The sequence below is a fragment of the Hippocampus bargibanti genome, linkage group LG07 (assembly GCF_051943395.1).
Source record: "Hippocampus bargibanti isolate YZ-2025 linkage group LG07, ASM5194339v1, whole genome shotgun sequence".
Taxonomy (NCBI): Eukaryota; Metazoa; Chordata; class Actinopteri; order Syngnathiformes; family Syngnathidae; genus Hippocampus; species Hippocampus bargibanti.
The window spans coordinates 299810-318828 of NC_142740.1; the positions used below are offsets into that span (position 1 = coordinate 299810).

At 43.9% G+C, this 19019-nt stretch overlaps 2 protein-coding genes across 4 annotated transcripts; both read right to left on the reverse strand.

The window, feature by feature from the left end:
* Positions 1-769: 769 nt before the first annotated feature.
* On the reverse strand, positions 770-9845 carry rad54l (RAD54 like). 2 transcript variants are annotated; one of them, XM_089001318.1, is made up of 17 exons: positions 9574-9835; positions 9401-9481; positions 8931-9059; positions 8809-8869; positions 8580-8715; positions 8438-8507; positions 6995-7283; positions 6799-6923; positions 6576-6726; positions 5183-5309; positions 5047-5121; positions 4850-4980; positions 4169-4279; positions 3897-4099; positions 2958-3137; positions 2703-2866; positions 770-1775 (listed from the first exon to the last, which is right to left on the reverse strand). In XM_089001318.1, the coding sequence occupies exons 1-17, from the start codon at positions 9574-9576 to the stop codon at positions 1571-1573; spliced, it is 2241 nt and encodes a 746-aa protein (XP_088857444.1). In that variant the 5' UTR covers positions 9577-9835; the 3' UTR covers positions 770-1570. The 2 variants fall into 2 exon arrangements, 1 of the variants encoding a protein (XP_088857444.1); XR_016115602.1 differs by having other exon boundaries at positions 1635-1775; positions 3976-4059; positions 9574-9845.
* A 1947-nt stretch (positions 9846-11792) lies between these two features.
* Positions 11793-15790, reverse strand: artn (artemin). 2 transcript variants are annotated; one of them, XM_089001320.1, is made up of 3 exons: positions 15509-15790; positions 13984-14158; positions 11793-12685 (listed from the first exon to the last, which is right to left on the reverse strand). In XM_089001320.1, the coding sequence occupies exons 2-3, from the start codon at positions 14153-14155 to the stop codon at positions 12282-12284; spliced, it is 576 nt and encodes a 191-aa protein (XP_088857446.1). In that variant the 5' UTR covers positions 14156-14158; positions 15509-15790; the 3' UTR covers positions 11793-12281. The 2 variants fall into 2 exon arrangements, with proteins under 2 accessions (XP_088857446.1, XP_088857445.1); XM_089001319.1 differs by having other exon boundaries at positions 15499-15785.
* Between the last annotated feature and the right edge of the window lie 3229 nt (positions 15791-19019).

Below are 19019 nucleotides of genomic sequence, written 5' to 3' on the forward strand. Positions count from 1 at the left end.
GTTTTGTCAAAGCGTGTTGCTAATTTGGCCTTTCTCTATTTTATTTCCCGTGTATCGGTCGGGAACCTATGGCTCGCGAGCCATATATATATATCAGAATCAGAATCATCTTTATTGCCAAGTATGTAGGACACACAAGGAATTTGTTTCCGGTAGAACACGCTGCACTAGTATCGTCGTCAAAAAAAACAAACTGCTAAGTGGCACTATACAGTTTCATTTTGGCTACTGTTGAAGAGTTCAAAAAGTTAATGGCTTGGGGGAAGAAGCTGTTTAAATGTCTGCTGGATTTGGTGCGCATGGATCGGTAGCGCCTGCCTGAGGGGAGTAGCTGGAAAAGGTGGTGGGCAGGGTATATATATATATTGCTTTTTTTGATGATTACATATGGCTCGCCGATAAAACTAAATACATATTCATTTTTTTTTGCCGTTCATTTTGCTGTTGGGGCTCCAGTTGGCGGAAAGCGCCATTTGGATTGGATGATACTGGCCGTCATGTTGAAACAGGTCAACGCCCCTTTAAATGAGCCCAACGGGTGCACTTCACCTCGAATGCACCGGAGGATTCATTCGCCTTTGAGGAGAGAAAATGTTCGGATTGGAATTTGCAATGAAACAATAGCATCGATGAAACAGTCGAATGTCAGTGACATTTTAACAAGCCCCTTGTTAACGTTAGCATCAACATACTTCTGCGAGAAGTAGATTGCAGATAGCAAGTGCGGAAGCTTATGAGCTGTGCGCGGGCTAGCTAGCAGTAGCTAACTTTGTCTCTGGACCGGCAAGTTCAATTTCATTCCGATCGTTTGCCTGGATTTTTACCAATCGCGAGGAACGGGAAACCATTCATGTTAACGGTGAGTACTATCACAGTTATTTTAAATAATACATTCTGATATATTGTTGAAAAGTGGCCGCGCGTGCATGTGTGTGTGTGTTCGTGCGCGCGCGCGCCTTTCTAAATATTTGACTTTTATGGCTCTCTTAGTCAAAAAGGTTCCCAACCCCTGGTATAAAGCGACGATTTTTTCCCCTTTATTGTTTAAAGCAGTAAGTCCCCATCCAACCTTGTTCTTCCGGGTAACGCTTGACAATTTTAGCACGGAAGGGGTGGGGCTTATAATAACAAACTTCAATCCATTGTGTACTCACATGGAACTTTTTTTCATCTGGAACTTTTGCTAGCTGGGTTTAATTTTTGGCACTAAAGGAAGAGACGTACCTGAGAGGAGAATCCGGTCATTTCAAAATAAAAGACTACGCGCGACTCATTTAATAAAAAAAATCAAACAGAAATACATCATTCATTCATTCATAAATCATTCATTCTTGTGTACCGTGGCTCGGGGACCACTTGTGTCAAGTACAAACAAATGAACACGTGTGGGTATAAGCAGGGAATAGAACCATAAACCAAAAGAAGCCAAAATGAATCATGACGTAGTGGCATGTTTAGTTTCCATCGAATTTGGACCATCTTGTACAATAAAATGACTGGCTTTTAAATGTAGATGCGAACAAAAATGTCCTTTATTGTTTGGGATCTAAAAAAATGAAATCAATGCGTCTTAAACGATGCCCCTGTGGTCCTCGTGGGAGCGCTGGTGGAAGACGAAGGAGACGGCGGCGGCGTCCCAGCAGGCCTTCAGCACTGGGTCCCGCAGGCCCTTTTTGTCCCAGCAGTGGTGCCACTGGGACAGGTCGCTGGTGCAGTCCGACTCGGGCGAGGGCGGGCGCGCTTGGATGCCGTTGACGCAGCGCCGGCAGCGGAACCTGCGGCCCATTATTATTAGGATTATATTATTGAATATGAAACGTGACCGCATCATCAACAATGAACTTGGGTGGGGATCTACCCATGATGCATTGCAGGATTTACACGAAACCACATCGATGGTTGCAATATGGAAGGAGAGAACAGGAGTAAAACCCGAAAAGACGTTAAAAACAAGCCGCAAACGAACATATTTTTAACAACGGAGGCTAGCTAATGGATAGCTAGTAGATATCCAGATAGCTAACAGCTAGGCAGCTAAATAGCCAAAAATATCTTTTTCGCACATCATCACAAAGATGGCTATCCATTTGCTATCTAGCTATCTATTAGCTAGCTACCTATCTATTTGCTATCTATTAGCTGTCTGGCTAGCTATTTATTTGCTATCAATTTGCTATCTATCTAGCTAACTCGCTAGCTATCTATTTGCTACGTAGCTGGCTATCTATTAGCTATATGGCTATCTAGCCAGTTGGCTAACTGTCTAGCTGGCTATCTATTTGCTATCCATTAGCTAGCTACCTATTTGCTATCTATTAGCTGTCTGGCTAGCTAGCTATTTATTTGCTATCAATTTGCTATCTATCTAGCTAACTCGCTAGCTATCTATTTGCTACCTAGCTGGCTATCTATTAGCTATATGGCTATCTAGCTAGTTGGCTAACTGTCTAGCTGGCTATCTATTAGCTATCTCTTCTCTAGCTAGCTAGATTTCTATATTTGAGTTACTTCCGGGTTGAGTGAACGCTGGCGCATTTGGCTGCCGCTGCTCACCCACAGATAAACTGATCCTGTGACTGTAAAGTGACCTTGAGATTTTTGAAAGGCGCTTATAAATGACATGTATTATTATTATTATGCCGTTATTAGTATTAATGAGGAGAGATAGCGAAAGATCTTGAAGGCATTTAGTTTGTTTTTACTTGTCGTGCGTGTCGCTGGCCGTCTTTGCGTTGAGCGCAAAAAGCTCTCGTAGCTCGCCGAGCGAGAAATGTCGCTCGACGTCCTGTTCCTCGTCCAGCACGCAGCTGCTCAGCGCCTTCTTATGCGCCTGGCGCTGCAAGATCTTCTCCTCGATGGTGCCCGTCTGCGGGCGGGATCGCGTCAATCTCAAGATGGCAAAAGAGCCACGGACGGACGGACGGACGGACGGACGGACGGGGCCATCGGCAACTGACCGCCAGCAGCCTGTAGACGTAGCAAGTCTTCTTCTGGCCATCGCGCCACACCCTGGCCATGGCCTGCTCGTCGTTGGCCGGGTTCCAATCGGGGTCGAACATCACCAGGCGGTTGGCGCCGATCAGGTTCAGGCCGCAGCCGCCCGCTTTGCTGCTTAGCATGAAGATGAACTCGCGGTTCTGGACACAAAACAACAACAACAACAACAAAAGGATGCTTGAATTGAAAATCTGCAATGCCCAGGTACCTTTTTTAATTGCACCATGTTGCTCACTTGCGCTATCTAGCTGGCTACCTAGCTAGCTAGCTTTCTATCTATTTGAGTTATTCCGGGTTGAGCGAACGCTGGCTTATGTGGCTGCCGCTGCTCGCCCGCAGAAAACGCTTGAGAGTTTTGAAAGGCGCTTATAAATGAAATGTCTTATTATTTTAGTCATTCGTTGTCATTCCCGGATTCATTCGGGTATTGAAAAGTATGACGTGGAGTGGCATTCCCGAATTTGTTTTGGTTTTTCATGCTTGGGTGCCGATAAAGCGCTGGTCAGATCTCAGGCAAAATTGTTTCAGCCTTCCACAAGGGGGCAGCATTGCCCTTTTTTTTTCCATGTTAGCGCTGTGTTCAATCTTCAGCTGTAGTTAAAGCGCTATATAAATCAATATGTATGTTGTAGATCTGCCCCCTTTTCAAGCTCACATAACTCCAGACCCATATAAATTTAGGAATGAACTCTTTTTTTTTTTTTTTCTGATGAAAGAATAGAGTGTAAGGTTTTTTTTTTATGCTGCGTTGAATGTTGATGTAAAAGTCAAGATTGTGTGAGTCCTGGAATTGACAATGACCGAAACCCCGGCGCTGGAGCGGACACCTATTTATTTGCGCACGCTCTGGCAGTGACTGACTTTGTTGTAAATTGGTGCGTGGCAATTGGTTGAGTGACCTCGGGACTGTTGAATGTGTCCACGATCTTGGCTCTCTTCTTGATGGACATGCTTCCGTCCAAGCGCACGTAAGGATACCTTCGAGAGTGGCAAAGTTTCTCGAAAAGATCCAAGGTTTGCGTGTAGTTGGAAACCAGCACCACTTTGTCGCCGGTGCTGGACCTGGTGAAGGCCAAGATCAAATCCAGGACCAACATTTTGCCTGCGGTCAAAGGAAAACAAGCGGAATCGAGCGTGACGACGTTGCGACTTTGGCCGTCCGTCTCCTTACCCGAGAGTTGCGGCGCCACCTTTTGAAGCGAGTAGCCGTCGGGGAAAAGATCCAAAGCGCCTCGGAAACCTTCCTCGCCTCGGACGCATTTCTCGTGGATGAGCGCTGGATCTGATGGGCCGCAAGAAAAACTGCAGCTCAACATCTCGTGCGCGACCTTCAAACAAGACTTTTAACACGCACCAGAAACTAGCACAGCTTCACAAATAACTGCAAATTTTCATGTTTTTTTTTTTTTTTTTGCATGATTTCAATGGCCGTTGCGCTGCTCCTTCTGCCATTCTTTGCAGAGGATAAAGAATCGATTCCCATTGGGGAGAATTGTATTCAAATGCACTGCATCGCGGCAATTTTTTGGGCTGACAAGTCAAAACCTCCCAAAAAATATTACACAAATACCATATTTTCTGGTGTATAAGGCGCACCCCTAATGAACGATGTACTCTATTTTCAAACGAATAAAATAACTTTTCCAAATATCATATAACCTTCAATGAATGAACATTTTGTCTTGAAATATAATATATAAATAGCGTATTTTCTGGTGTATAAGGCGCACCCCCAACGAATGGTGTAGAAATCAATTTTCGGTATAACGCGCAAATCAAGGTGCGCCTCAGACAGCGGGAAATCCGTTAATCTGCCCGACGACGGCGAGGCGATTGTCCGTCAAAATCTCACGATTGCACAGTTTCTTGAGCACGGTGATGGAGGACAAGGAGGAGACGCTGACGTTGGCGTCCCGCAGCGCCTCCAGCGGCTTGGCTTGGCTCAGGAAGCGCTCGTAGAGCGCCGTCTGGAGCGCCGTTAGCCTGCGGGGAGTCGGCGTTAGCCAGTTAGCGGCAAAATGAGCGTCACTGGCGGGGAATTGCACCTACTTGCAGCAGACCACCTGCTCGATCTTCACGGGGAGATATTTGGACAGGATGTCGGACGTTCGGCGGATTAAACACCTGAGCGAGACATACGGGCAGACGTTAAGGCCGATTTCGCCACCCGCCAAAATAAAAGTACCTGTTGACGATGCCGATGAGCTCCTTGAGTTTTTCTTCCCCCGCTTGTCGTTCCTTGTCGCTGGCGTCGGCGTCGCGACCCTTCAGGATGGGCAACTCGAATCGCTTCTTGAATTCCTGAGCCGTCCCTGACGTTGCGGCAAAAACGGCGCCCGGGTCAATAATAATCAGAATACATTTCAATCTCAAGCGCCTTTCAAAACTTTCAAGGTGTCACTTTACACAAACGGGTTACGTTTTTCTGCGGGTGAGCAGCGGCAGTACCACGCGCCAGCGGTCACTCAACCCGGAAGTAATTGAAATAAATATATCAATAATAAACAATAGATAGGAAGCTAGCCTGCTAGCTGATAGATAGCTAATCCATAATCTAGGTGGGGAGCTAATAAATAGTTAATAGATAAGCTAGATAGGTAGCTAATAAATAGCTAATTGCTAGATAAGCTAGCCAGCCAGCTAGACCGCTAATAGGTAACTAACAGATAGCAAATAAATAGCTAGGTAGGTAGCTTGAGAACTAGCTCGACTGTCATAATTGTTTTCTAGGTTTACTCACAGATACAGTGTGCTAGCTCTGGCCAGTATGCTCTTATGACTAGCGGCTAGTGACGCTATGCATGCCGGAAGCTGTTTGGTGGTTCCAAGTTGAAAAAAATCAACTTGCATTTACAGGAATAAAATGTCTCCCAAATTGCGGTTAGTGGACCATAAAATTTAAATGCCCTAAGAAAAAAAATTAATAGATAAAAATGTGGACAATCTTATCATTAGTGGACCCACAGAAAAAGTGATTGTCTTTTGAGATTCTGCCCGATTGTGATTTCCTCATTACTTTTGGTAGCAAAATTTGGTGACTCCCCAAAAAATATTGAGATTTTTGGTCAAAAACTCAGCTCTCAATTTTTCCTCTGCTTCCAAAGCCAAATATCAGCGACTTGGAATTTGCTAGCCGTGTGCCTAACATGAGCGGACCCACCAAAAACTAAATAATGACATGTATTATTATAAAAAAATCAAATAAAACAAAAAAAGATCAAATAAATAAATAATATACATTGAGCCACAAAAAATGGCTTATTTTTCTTGTCATGAGTGGACCCACAAAAATAAAAATGTAAAAATACATAAAAAACTAAAGACAAAATCCGCCACGGAAGCAATGTTGACAAAAACTTCCGTCTTTCTTGCCGTGAGTGGACCCACAAAAAAAGTCTCAAGAAGTCTCGACGTTGTTGAGTTTGCCGCGGCGGCCATTTTGTGGGGCGTTCAAAGACACCCCCTGTCCTCGTGATTTGCTCCATTACGGAGGTGCAACATTGAATCAACAAGGGCTTCCAATGAAATGGAGATCTGCCCCGACGCCCCGCCCCCTTTCATTTTGGCCAGGAGATTACCCAGAATGCCGGCGTTGACAAAGTGCACCAGGCTGAAGTACTCCAGCAGGTCGTTCTGGATGGGCGTCCCCGATATCAGCACCCTCCTCTGGGCGCGCACGGCGTTGAGCGCCCGGTACGTCTGGTTGTCCGAGTTCTTGAGCCGATGTCCCTGCGCAAAATAGACAGGAAGCAAAGGTGGCGTTTGTTTCGGGCGCAAAGGTGGCGTTTTTTCCGGGCGTACCTCGTCGCAGATGATCAGTCCCACTTGGCCTTTGTGCAGGACGTCGGCGTGCAGTCGGAAGGCCTCGTAGGAGATGATGAGGATGGGCGCGGGCGCCCGAAGCCCACGCTGGGAGATGAAGTTGACTGGGAGGAAAAGCAAGCGGCGTCAGAGGCTGCCGCGCAGGCACGATTTGGGATTTGGCGGAAGGATTTACCGAGCTGCCGGTCGACGTGCGCCTTGGAGCCTCCGTCGATGGCCAGGGGGCGGACGCGGGCTCCCAGCCACTTGGCCACCTCGTCGTACCAGTTGCGCACCAGGCCGCAGGGCGACACCACGATGGCCTTGTCGATTTCGGGTTTGCCGTCGGCGCCCTGGCGCAGCAGCGTCCACGCCAGGGCGATGCACTGCAGGGTCTTGCCCAGGCCCATCTCGTCGGCCATGATGCAACCGAAGGAGCCCGGGATGCGGCGCCCCGTCACGCAGTCCCACAGGAACTTGACGCCCTACGAACGACCCGACCCGACCCGACCCACCGCCGTCATCACGTCATGTCACTTGCCGGCCTGCTCACCGTTTTAGCGCCCCCGCGTCAACTCCATCTCCATCAAATCAATATCAGCCATCCAATAATAAAAAAAATAAAAATTATAATAATAAATAAATACATACATAATAAATAAATAAATAGATGAATAAATGAACAAATACTAAATAAATAAAAGGTAAATTAATACACAAATAAATACAGAAATGAACACATGCATAAATATATAAAGAAAATAAATAAATACATAAACAAATAGACAAATTAATAAAAAAATAGATAAATAAATATACATAAATGGATAAATAAATAATACATAAATAAATGAACAAATAAAAGCATAAATAAATAAAAATAGGTAAATAAATAGATAAGTGGATAAATAAATACATAAATAAATACAGTAAAGTCTCGCTATATGGATATTCTCGGGAGTGGGAAAAAATATGGATATAACCGGACTATCGATATATCCCATCCCTTTGGCATGTAATTTTCTCCTTGAGTTCACAGAAATAGTATCGTAATAAGCAGTACTAGCGATATAACCGATATCGATATAACCAGACTTTACTGTACATAAATAAATGAATGAATGAACACATAAATAAATACATAAATAAAAAAATAAATGAAGAAAAATAAATACATACTTTAATGCATAAAAATATTGACATAAGTGGATAAATAAATGAACAGATAAAGCATAAATAAATAAGAATAGATAAATAAATAACAATAGATAAGTGGATAAATAAATAAACAAATACTTAAATAAACACATAAACAAGAATAGAAAAATAAATCCAAATCGATAAAGAAATAAAACAGATATATAAGTGGTTAAATAGACGCAAATAAAATAGAGAAATAAATAGAAAAGTGGATAAAAAAATATATAACTAAATACATAAATGAACAAATAAATAAATGTATAAATGTATAAATAAATCCTAATAGATAAATATATAAAAATAACTAACTAAGTAAATAGATAGACAGATAAATAATCAGTATTGATGGATCCGGCGGGGGTTGACACGGGCATCACGTGTGTACATTTCCAGCCAGGTTGCAGATTGCATGAAATAATTGTGACGTGGAGATGTTTACCTCTCTCTGGTGAGGTCTGAGCACCTTCCCCAAGACGGGATCCACCACCACGTGAACGGAAATGTTGTCCCTGCGCAAGACAAAAACCACAAGGAGCAAAAAAATGGGGGTTGACCGGCCAAACGTCAGTCGGCGCTCCTACTTGTCCCTTTTGAGACGCTCGTGGGCGCTCGGCGTGGCCGGCTCAAACAGAACCAAGGCGTCGGCCGCAAACGGGTCGTGAAGGGCTCGCCTCACTCCGGATCGCTTCAGGCCCAGCGTGCGGATGCCCAGCGGCCCTGTGGACGGCGCCGCCGTCACATACATTGACAAGTGCAAAGTCACACCGTGGTCAAAACAAACAAACAAACAAACAAAAAAAAAAAGCTCACCCGTGTAATTGGGGATGGGAACTTTAAAGGGTTTGGAGAGGATCCCGCGAATAAACTCCTCCTGCGGGTCACGAGGTTGCCATTAGGTGACGTGACGAGTTACAATCCAAACCTTCGCTCACGTGTTTGCTGCCGTCGGGGCAGACGGGACGAGCGTGAGCGTGAGCGTTGAGCTGCGTCGGCGGCCTCCTGAACGCCACCGTGGGACTCGCTCGTATCTCCGCTTGGGCCCCTTTACTCCTTTTGTTACCCTGCCGACACGGATTTATCATGTCAGTCACAAGGCACCGCGATACGCTTTGAACGACAACGCGCCCGAGTGCTTCGAACCACGTGCAAGTCAATTTCGGCGCTTCGTTTACGGAAAAGTAGTGCTTCGCCGCCATCTTGTGGCAGCTCTGTGTAATTACCACGCTTTGAAAGGATCTAATGTTACCATAATAATATGGACAATTGTTTTGGAATTGTGTCCCGTTTTTGAAATGCGTGGATACATTTTTAAAAAGTCATTTTCATCTGATGAATTGGTTAATAAGGAACTCGGGTGTGCCACTTTTGCAACGTTGCGGTTAATGGCGACGAGCTCACTGACCGACACAGACGTCCACTCTTCGTCCTCCTCATCGTCGGCTAGCTTTCGTTTCGCGACCTGACTGGGAGCCAAACTTCTTCTCTGAGTGGCGAAAAGACAAAGATGCAAAACTTAGCGGAGACTTGAAAGGTAATATCGTTCTTTCGTTGTCGTTTGACTGCCTTGCGGTTTACCATGTCCGCTCTTGTTCCGTTGCTGTCGTCGTCGTCGTCGCCGCTAAATTTTTAGTCCGCGAGCATCTTCGCCACCGCGTGCGCGGGTCTCCGACCGATGAGACTCTTTGAGTCTCCTCAAACCGACGCGTGACTTGACTTTTGATATAATTCACACTTTGCAAACATTAGCGCCGAATTACCAAAACAGACGTCAGTCCCTGAACGCAGCGCCATCTCTCAAACCGCGCGCTAAACAACTACGGCAAGCGCGGAGGCAGAAACACTATTCTTTTATCGTTTTATGCTTATTATCTATCAGTGACGCATTCCTATTCTACATTTTGTAGACGTAATTTAGACAAAATAAATGATGGCTTTGTGTAATTGGTTCTAGAAGCAACACTTTTTAATAATTTTGTGCAGAATGGTTCATCCCGAAACCCCCGTCCCCAAATAAAAATGGTACATCCGCCCGAGGTCTGGCATTCCCAATGAAGTAAAAAATAGGAACAAAAAATATAATATTTAGCGTATTTATTTTCATTCTTTCACCACCGTGGTAAATTAGTGGATACTGTCAAATATAATATTTAATTTGATCTTGATTTTTCGACACAACTGATACTTGTGACAACTGGGCAGGCGTTTTTAACATTGTCCGCTAGATGTCAGGATTGTCCATTAAATTTACACAAAGTCATTTTCGATCTTTGAAGAAACGTTCAATTCTAAACGGCGAAAAATCGAGCGCAAGGGTGAGAATTACGTATTCTGGTGGTGATGTCATTGTACCCCTTATCCCAACTCAAGCAATACGTCACCACACCCAAATTCAAATAAGCACTTTGCCATTTAACAAACATGTCTGACCAAACGGAATTAGCAGACACGAACAACAAATGAAAACAACCTCACCCGAACAGTTTAAACTTTCTTTACTCTCAAAATGTATCGACAAATTACAAAAATAGCGATTACATTGCTTTACAGTTGAAAATAGAAAGCGTTGTCCCGTCTCAAAAAACAATTTCATTTGCAATAAAATCGTTAGTCGTACGGTTCAATGGAGCAAAACAACAAGGACGTCGATTGATTGGTTTCTTTTATTACTCCCTTAATATGTTATTCGGTCTTCATAAACTGCAACACGTCGACACACGATCGAGATTGGGGAAGGCGATTTCTTCGCACTCCGACAAGCACAAGAAGAAAAATAAACTTTGTGAATCATTTCAGAACGACCAAAGTATTAAAAAAATGTCTCTGTGTGTGTTTTGGGGGCGGGGGTGTGTGCTAAGTACTGTCTCATAAATATCCCCTCGTCATGTTGAGTGCCACTGACCAATAAATAAAATAATTTATCGAATAAATATGTTTCATGGAAGTGATGGCGTTGTTATGTGAACATGACTTTGCTAAAAAGAAAATATTTAATAGCTTATACAGTACATAGAATTGAGGATATTGTTGATTTTATGAAGCATAACTGTCGAAACTGTTTCATATATATATATATATATATATATATACAGTAAAGTCTCGTTATATCGATATTCAAGGGAGTCCGAAAAAATAGCGATATAACCGGGACTATCGATATATCCGACCCTGTTTGCATGTAATTTTCTCCGTGCGTGCATAGAAATAGTATCGATATAACCGGGACTATCGATATATCCGATATCGATATAACGAGACTTTACTATATATATATATATATATATATATATATATATATATATATATATATATATATATATATATATATATATATATATATATATATAACCTTTCAAAAAAAATGTCAATGCCACCTGTTGTAGCCTATTCGTCAACCCAAAATCTTGTTGTGGGATTTCCGGATGTGCCGAACGACTGCGGCTTTGTTTGCCAAGACGATGTTTTTTTTTTTGGGCGGTGTCGCGTCGCTTGGCGTCTAAAATTAAACGACGTGTTGAAAAGCCGTCGCTTTGAAGAGCGCTTGGATCACGCCTATATTTGTCCTGCTGTCCCACTACACCGTGTTGTCTTGTAAAGAGTCCGTTTGTGTGAGTGTGTGTCAGTCTGTGTGTGCCTCAAACACACCAAGTCCCCACCATGATGTAAAAACTTGTGTATGTTGTGTGTATATGCGTGTATGGTTATATGTGTGTGTGTGTGTGCATCCATATGTGCTTCACACACCCTAAGTCCCCACTATGTATGAAAAACGTGCATGTGTGTATTTGACATGTGTGTGTGTGTGTGTGTGTGTGTGTGTGTGTGTGTGTGTGTGTGTGTGTGTGTGTGTGTGTGTGTGTGTGTGTGTGTGTGTGTGTGCCTCACACACCAAGTCCCCACTATGGAGAAAAGTGTGTGTGTTATGTGTGTGTTTGGACATGTAAGTGGCGCGTTTGCCTTGACCTTGGTGGCAACAGTTTAGCGCTGTCAGAAACACGAGCAGGAGTCAAGTTTGTCAAATGGTTTTTGGTCCAGAAGTGTTCAGGATCAGAGGCATCTTGCGGTCTGGCCAAAACAAGCAAATGAGCCGTCGTGCCAGAAACGTTGACGTGGTACGAGCTCCACTCTGCACAATTCCCAGGACTTCTTCAAAGAGTCTTCTTTTGAGCCACACTCGGAAAAAAGCCCAGAGTCTTGAGTCGAGGCCCTCTTGCGGGCGTCGCAGCCGAAAGGTTGTGCTTCGGGCGGGCCGCGAGCGAGCGAGGCGCCGCTCCACCGGCGGCGGCTCATCCCAGGCAGGCGCAGTCGGCGGCCGAGAGCCAGCGGACGGTCCGCCACGCGGCGCGGTTGTCCATGAAGGACACGGCCTCGTAGCGCGTGGGCCTGCAGCACGGCCCGGAAGCGACCCGGCGGGCCGAGACGGCGCCCCGGGCCAACAGGCCCCCCAGCGCCAGGTCGTAGTTCCGCCGGGCGGCGCCGCACCGCCCCGCGCAGTACTTGAACACGACCGTCTCGTCCGAGTCGTAGCCCAGGCCCAGCTCGCCGACGCGCGTCTGCCGCTTCTCCAGGCGGCACCGCGGCCCGCCTTTGGCCCGCTTCGGCTTCCGGCGAGAGGCGGGGCCTTTGCCGGCGCGGGGGGAGCGGCGCCGTCGGCTCTCAGCGCCGTCCACGTCTTGGACTTGCGTCCACGCTTCCAAAATAATACAGAAAGAAATCAGAAATCACACAAATAATACATTTCATCTACCACCGCCTTTCAAAGTTAAAATTTGGGGTTTTTTTTTTGTTTACAAAATATTGTCAATATATTTGACAGAAAATATTCGACAAATGTGGACAATTATTAGAACATACACTCAATCAGAATCAGAATCATCTTTATTGCCAAGTATGTAGAACACACAAGGAATTTGTTTCCGGTAGAACACGCTGCACTAGTATCGTCGTATATATATATATATATATATATATATATATATATATATATATATATATATATATATATATATATATATATATATATATATATATATAGTGTATATCTAAAAAGTGCCGTTGTCTTGGTGTGACTTTCTCTTGGAACCGCAACGCTTGTCAGTTCATGCCCCCCCCCCCTCCTCCCCCGTGTTGACTTCAGGAACAATTGTAATCCGTAATAAAGGTTTTTGTCAAAATGAACGCATCGCTGGATCGCGCAACAACGTTCAGACACGCACGCACACACACAAACGTCCTGTCATAATTACACGGAAATATTTTGATGTTTCCCCGTCACGCTGGGCGACTGTCTAAACCGGCAACAATAATGATTTAGTTGCTTTGATTTTTGTCTCGTGCGGCTTTGCCCTCCTAGCCACGCGGGGGCAGTAGAGCACAGACACGTGGATATAAATCAAGATGGTTCACAGCTCCTCAGCATCTCGCAGAAAAAAAAACATTGGATGCAGACTTGCCCAGTTTGAATGGCCGCTGGGGGGGGCAGAGGGGTCCTCCCTACTTGTCTTGACTACTCGTGTGATGGAGTGTTTTTTTGTTTTTGTTTTTTCAAAGGATGCCACGGGCTCCGGTGACTGAGCTCGCTCGACCTTGAGACGCTCCAGATACACCAAGTCACTGGACTATATTAAGACGCTTTGTCATCGTTAGCTTAGCGCCAGAGTTGGATGAACCAACGGCGTCGAGAGGCAAAGCCGCATCTGCGCTGCTCAATAGCGCCCCCTAAATACAGTAAAGTCTCATATCGATATTCTCGGGAGTCCGAAAAATATCGATATAACTGGGACTATCGATATATCCGACCCTGCGCGCATGTAATTTTCTCTGTGCGTGCATAGAAATAGTATCGATATAACCGGGACTATCGATATATCCGCTATCGATATAACGAGACTTTACTGTAGTTTGAAATCAGCCTCCGACGGCACTTTTAACGCTCGACACCAAACCGGGTAAAAGTCTCTCAAAGTCTTAGAAAAAAAAACCCGTTACCGAAGGCTTCCGTCCACGGCGAGGGGACGTGGTCTTTGGTCTCCGGCGCGGAGGACCTCCACGGGGGCTGCCCGAGGACGTGCCGGTGCGGTTTCATCTGGTTTTCTGGGCCGTCCTCCTCAGACAAAACGTCCTCCGCCAAGGCCAGCAACGCCGCCATCAGCCACAGCATCGCCTGACCGCAACAAAATGGACGCCCGTCAAGACACGGCAGAGAGGAAAACACACCCCAACACATTGGACAGCTCATTCATTCATACATTCATGTATTTAATTGTTTAATTGTCTGTTTGTTTGTTCATTCATCTATTTATTTATTTGGTTAATTGTTTAGTTAGTTGGGTGTATTGGATTGGCTGTGCCTTTATTCGTCTGGCAGTGGACAAATGGACATTGAGTTAGTTAGTGAGTTGGCTAGTTAGTTAGTTAGTTGCATTCTTACTCGCTTGCTTGCTTACCCGCTTGGGTTAGTTTGTTAATTTATTAGTTAGTTATTTCATTGTTTGCTTGTTTACTTAACTGGTTGGTTGGTTATTTAGTTATTTATTTGTTTGTTGGTTATGTATTTTTGTTTATTTATTTGGCTCTTTTTTTCATGCTAGTGCAGCCACTCAGTTGTCATTGGACACGCGGTGGCTGTTGCTGAATATTTTACGAGTGTGAAAGCGGCCGTGAGGAAGCGATGCGCCTTCGGGCTCGCGTCGCCGCGGAAAAGATGCTTCCTGCTCCACTACTGCGTGACAAATAAGCCACGAAAGTGTTTTCCATTCGTGTCGATGGCCGTCATTGGACACTCGGTCGCCAGCTCAGCATTTGTCTTGTGCATTTTGAATGTATCCACGCGAGGGCGCCGATTCAAGTTGGAAGACGACTTTCCTCTGCATTTCGTCGGGATGGGGGAGGTGGAAGGTGGAAGGTGGAAGGGGGGTCGGGAGGATAGATGAGCGCCGATTAACCATTTTCGAGAACGACACGTTAAAAAAAGTGACTTTCTATATTGTATATTTACCAGATAAAAGTTGGAGTTTGCACTTGTCGCAGGAGAGATGAAGGCGTCTTGTCTTACCTCTGTCATTGTTTGAATTTAACTTTAAAGTTAGTCGTAAAAATAAATAGTTACACCAATAAATAAATAAATACATACATAATTATGTGATCTCAAGCCCCGGTCTCCTGTCGGTAACTTTTCTAGCACATGACATCGTCTGTAAACAGGAAATACGATTTCTATTTTGCTATTGTGTGCAATACATTAAACAAAGTTTGAACGTCTTTCCTCCTCCATTAAATCGCAGCGGCCTGTTAGAAATGAGTAAAACTCGCTTTTACTTTGACATTCCAATAAAAGAATGACATAAAATAAAACGCACGGGACATATTTCAGGTCCCGGAAGGACCCGGTCGCGCCAACTTTCAAATACTTCTCGAATGTTCTCCGGTTTAACCGACGCTCGTCGAAATGAGAATTGACGTCACGGACGTCCTCGAACGCGTCGTCGCGATCGGCGTTTTTACCTGTCCGCACCTTCGCGCTGCCTGCCAAAGATCACGGACGCGGCTAGCAAGACCCGCGCAAGCCCCGCGCGCACCCTTCGCAGTCGCGGGGACGCGCAGACACGCGTGCACCCCCCATCGTGTACTCGCGTGTGTGTGGGGGGGTGAAGAAAACAAACGTTGGCACGCATGCGTAGTGAAGTGAATTTCGAGGAATTGTTTGTCTTGTCACGTCGCCGCCATTTTCTTTTCTTACACACGACTTTTTTTTCAATTTTTACTTTAATTTTCGTAACGGTCCAACTAATCTGACAATGTTATGTGGGTTTTTTGTCATTCTAATGCAATTTTGTGAATTTGGTGACCAAAATCAATCCTATTTTGGTCAATACAACACAATACAGTACAATACGATGCGTCCGCAAGTCTGACACGTGTGCTTGTAGTGTGTTCCTCCATCTCTATAATTACGTGTCAGGACAAAATAAATAAGTCACATGGTCATCTTTTATCAAGATGTGCAGAATCTTTCCATGTCTCGTGATTTCTGCCCAGAGAGCCTCAAATCCTCAAATCCTCTGCAGCTTCCTTGTATGGGCCGAGTCATTCGGAGCGTGACGACCGACAGGGCCGCGGAAAGAATCTTTTTTTTTTTTCCCCTCGGCCAAGAAAAAAGAGCACTTGGAGGACACCTAATTAGTTTGTAAAGTCCTCCCAAGTCAGGCGTCACCAATCGCCGGCTACTAGGCCACGGTGGCATTTAGCAAAGAGACACATAAAAGTATTTGCGCTCATATATTTTTTATCCTCCGCCAAGAACGATCAAATGTAGTGACGGACTGAGGAGCTGAAATCAACTGTGTACGCTCTATCTATCTAGGTATCGAGCTAGCTATTTAGCTATCTATTAGCTAGCTTTCTATCTATTTGAGGTATTCTGCTTTGAGTGTGGCTGCTGCTGCAGAACAAAACTTAACCTTGAGAGTTTTGAACGGGGCTTAGAAATGACATTTATTATTATTATTATAGCTCAAGGGTGTAAAAGTAATTTTTTTGCCGTGAGCCATATTGTTTCCTCTCGGGGGGGCCTTGTGAATTTGGGGAAGCCATTAGAATGTTTCATCACCTCCACCATTTTAAATATAGAGCCCCCCCCAAAAATTAATAACTAACTAACTTTAAATTTGAAGTAAAAAATAATGACTGTTGTTGTGGTTGACAATTTCAAATTTTGGTTTGTACTTTAGAAAGCATGATGGAATTTCACAAGTTTGATTTGCTTTCACGGGCCGAATAACATCATGTGGCGGGCCAGATTTGGCCCCCGGGCCTTGACTTGGACACCGTGGTATAGCTGAATTTATCTTTTATTGTGCCCCCAGGTATCCAAAGCAGGCGGACTTGAGTGAGTACTCTAGTTACTCTAGATACAGAGTAGTTGAGTACTACTCTGGGTGCAATTCTTTTAGATACGCTGTCGCCTGAGATCAAGCTTCTTCTGTGAACGTAGTGTCGGCAGATTTGGGCTCAAACGTGGAAATAACTGAGATGAGTGAGTGAATGAATGAATGAATGAATGAACAGCCTCCTCCCCTCGGTAGCGGAGACAAGATGAAAGAAGAGATGATGGCAAGGAAGGTGAGCCCCTTCGATGGCGAGACCACCAAAGCTGAAGCTGAAGCCTCTTTTGTGTCCTGGCGCGCCGTCTTAGCCACGGCGACCGGGGGTCAACGACCTTCTTTAAATAGAGGACACCTGTTCTGCCGCTTTGGACTTTTTGCGGAATTTTCTCTTGTTCTTTACGACGCCACATTCCTAACATGCGTCACCTGTGACTCTGACGTGATTGGAATGACACGCAGTTGACCAACCAACTCCTTAGCCAACTGACTATTGTTGTTTTCTTTAATTTGATGATACAATTGTTCAGTGTTTGACACCATTTCTTGAAAATGAAATTGATTCAATAATGAAGTTAGGTAGAAATGTGGGCTTGGTGTTGCGGTTGGGTGGTTAGCGTTAGCATTAGCCTGAGCGTTAAGGTTAGGGTTAGGGCAAGATTTGGCAACCAAAACGTTGAGAGCCATATAATAGGTAGGTAGGTAGGTAAACTTAAAAGTCTCACATGTCCGCTATGTATCTATATTAGCCATATTAGCTTTCTATCAAAAAAACTATGTTGTTTACAAATACATGCGGTTTACATTTATTGTTATTATTTTTGTTTTGTTTTGGTTTTTATGTCAAATCGGAGAGAGATTGTGAGGCCCCAACACGCGTTATGGTGTCACTCGGTCAGCCACATCTCTGGAACGTGAGCGAAGGCCACACACTGGGGAAGAAGAATTTCCCAGGAGCTATGCGGTAGTACATAATTGATAAAAAAAAAAAACAAGAAAAAAATAGAAAGAAGTTACGTTTGCGTGTTTCTGCCGTATTAATTATGATTAATCACTGTGGCTAAATCTCTGTGGAATGTTGACGAGTGGCTAACTTGAAGCAACACGCTCGCTCAAGTTGCTACGGGCGACAGCGTGGAGAGCTGCATTAACATCACCTGCCATTTTGACGCCATGGGAAAATGTTTTGGATCAGAGTTGTAACAATGAATGAATGAATGAACCAGTGATTAATTGCTGATTAAATTAGCCAACAACTATTTTTTGATTCAACTATTGAATTGATTCATCGCTTGGAGTTACTGTTTTAAATGTTTAAAAATCACCAGAATTTCAGTCTGTCGTAGAATAAATCATATTTATGTAATCTTTCTTGAAACAATACTAATTTTAATTTGGAAAACAATTATTTATATCTTTATATCTTTGACCATTCTCTGGCCTAGATCATGTACTAAACCAGGAACTGATGCGTCATCAATTTATATTTGTGGATAAAACAATTTATCTAGTACGTCCTGGGTGGTGATCTACATTTGATAAGGCTGACAAAACTTTCATTTAATTTTAGTGAACGGTTCTCCACACACAAAAGCACAAAAGTACTATTTTTAGTCAAAATGATAAGATAGAGAAATACAGTAATAAGTTGTAACTCGTCTCCTTCGTTTTTTTATTTTGTACATGACCGCCATCTTGTGTTCAAAACATAGAAACGACCAAACAATCACGAACATTTTTGGGGAATGTCAGTTTTATTTATCCCAAAATTGTGTTTTTATTCTTCACAAATATATATTTTGTTTACTTTATAGGGTGTGTGTTACTTTGTAAATCTTGTTTGTGTGCCCACTAACAAGCGCACGACCTTGGGACAAAAATGTGTTAATCGTAAAGCGTTTTTTTTTCACTAATCAGGCAAAGCTCCTACTGCATTTGTTTTTGTATTAATTAAAAATACATATTTTATATTAAAACAGAATGGAGCTGTTTCCCAAAATCGAAACATTTCAGCTTTCCCGAAGCGGAAAAGATCTACGGCAATTACGTTGGGACTAAATACACTAAAACGTTATCGAACGATTATTATTATACGCTTTACCAATGGAAGAGGGTATATATAAGCCACTATTATATTGAAAT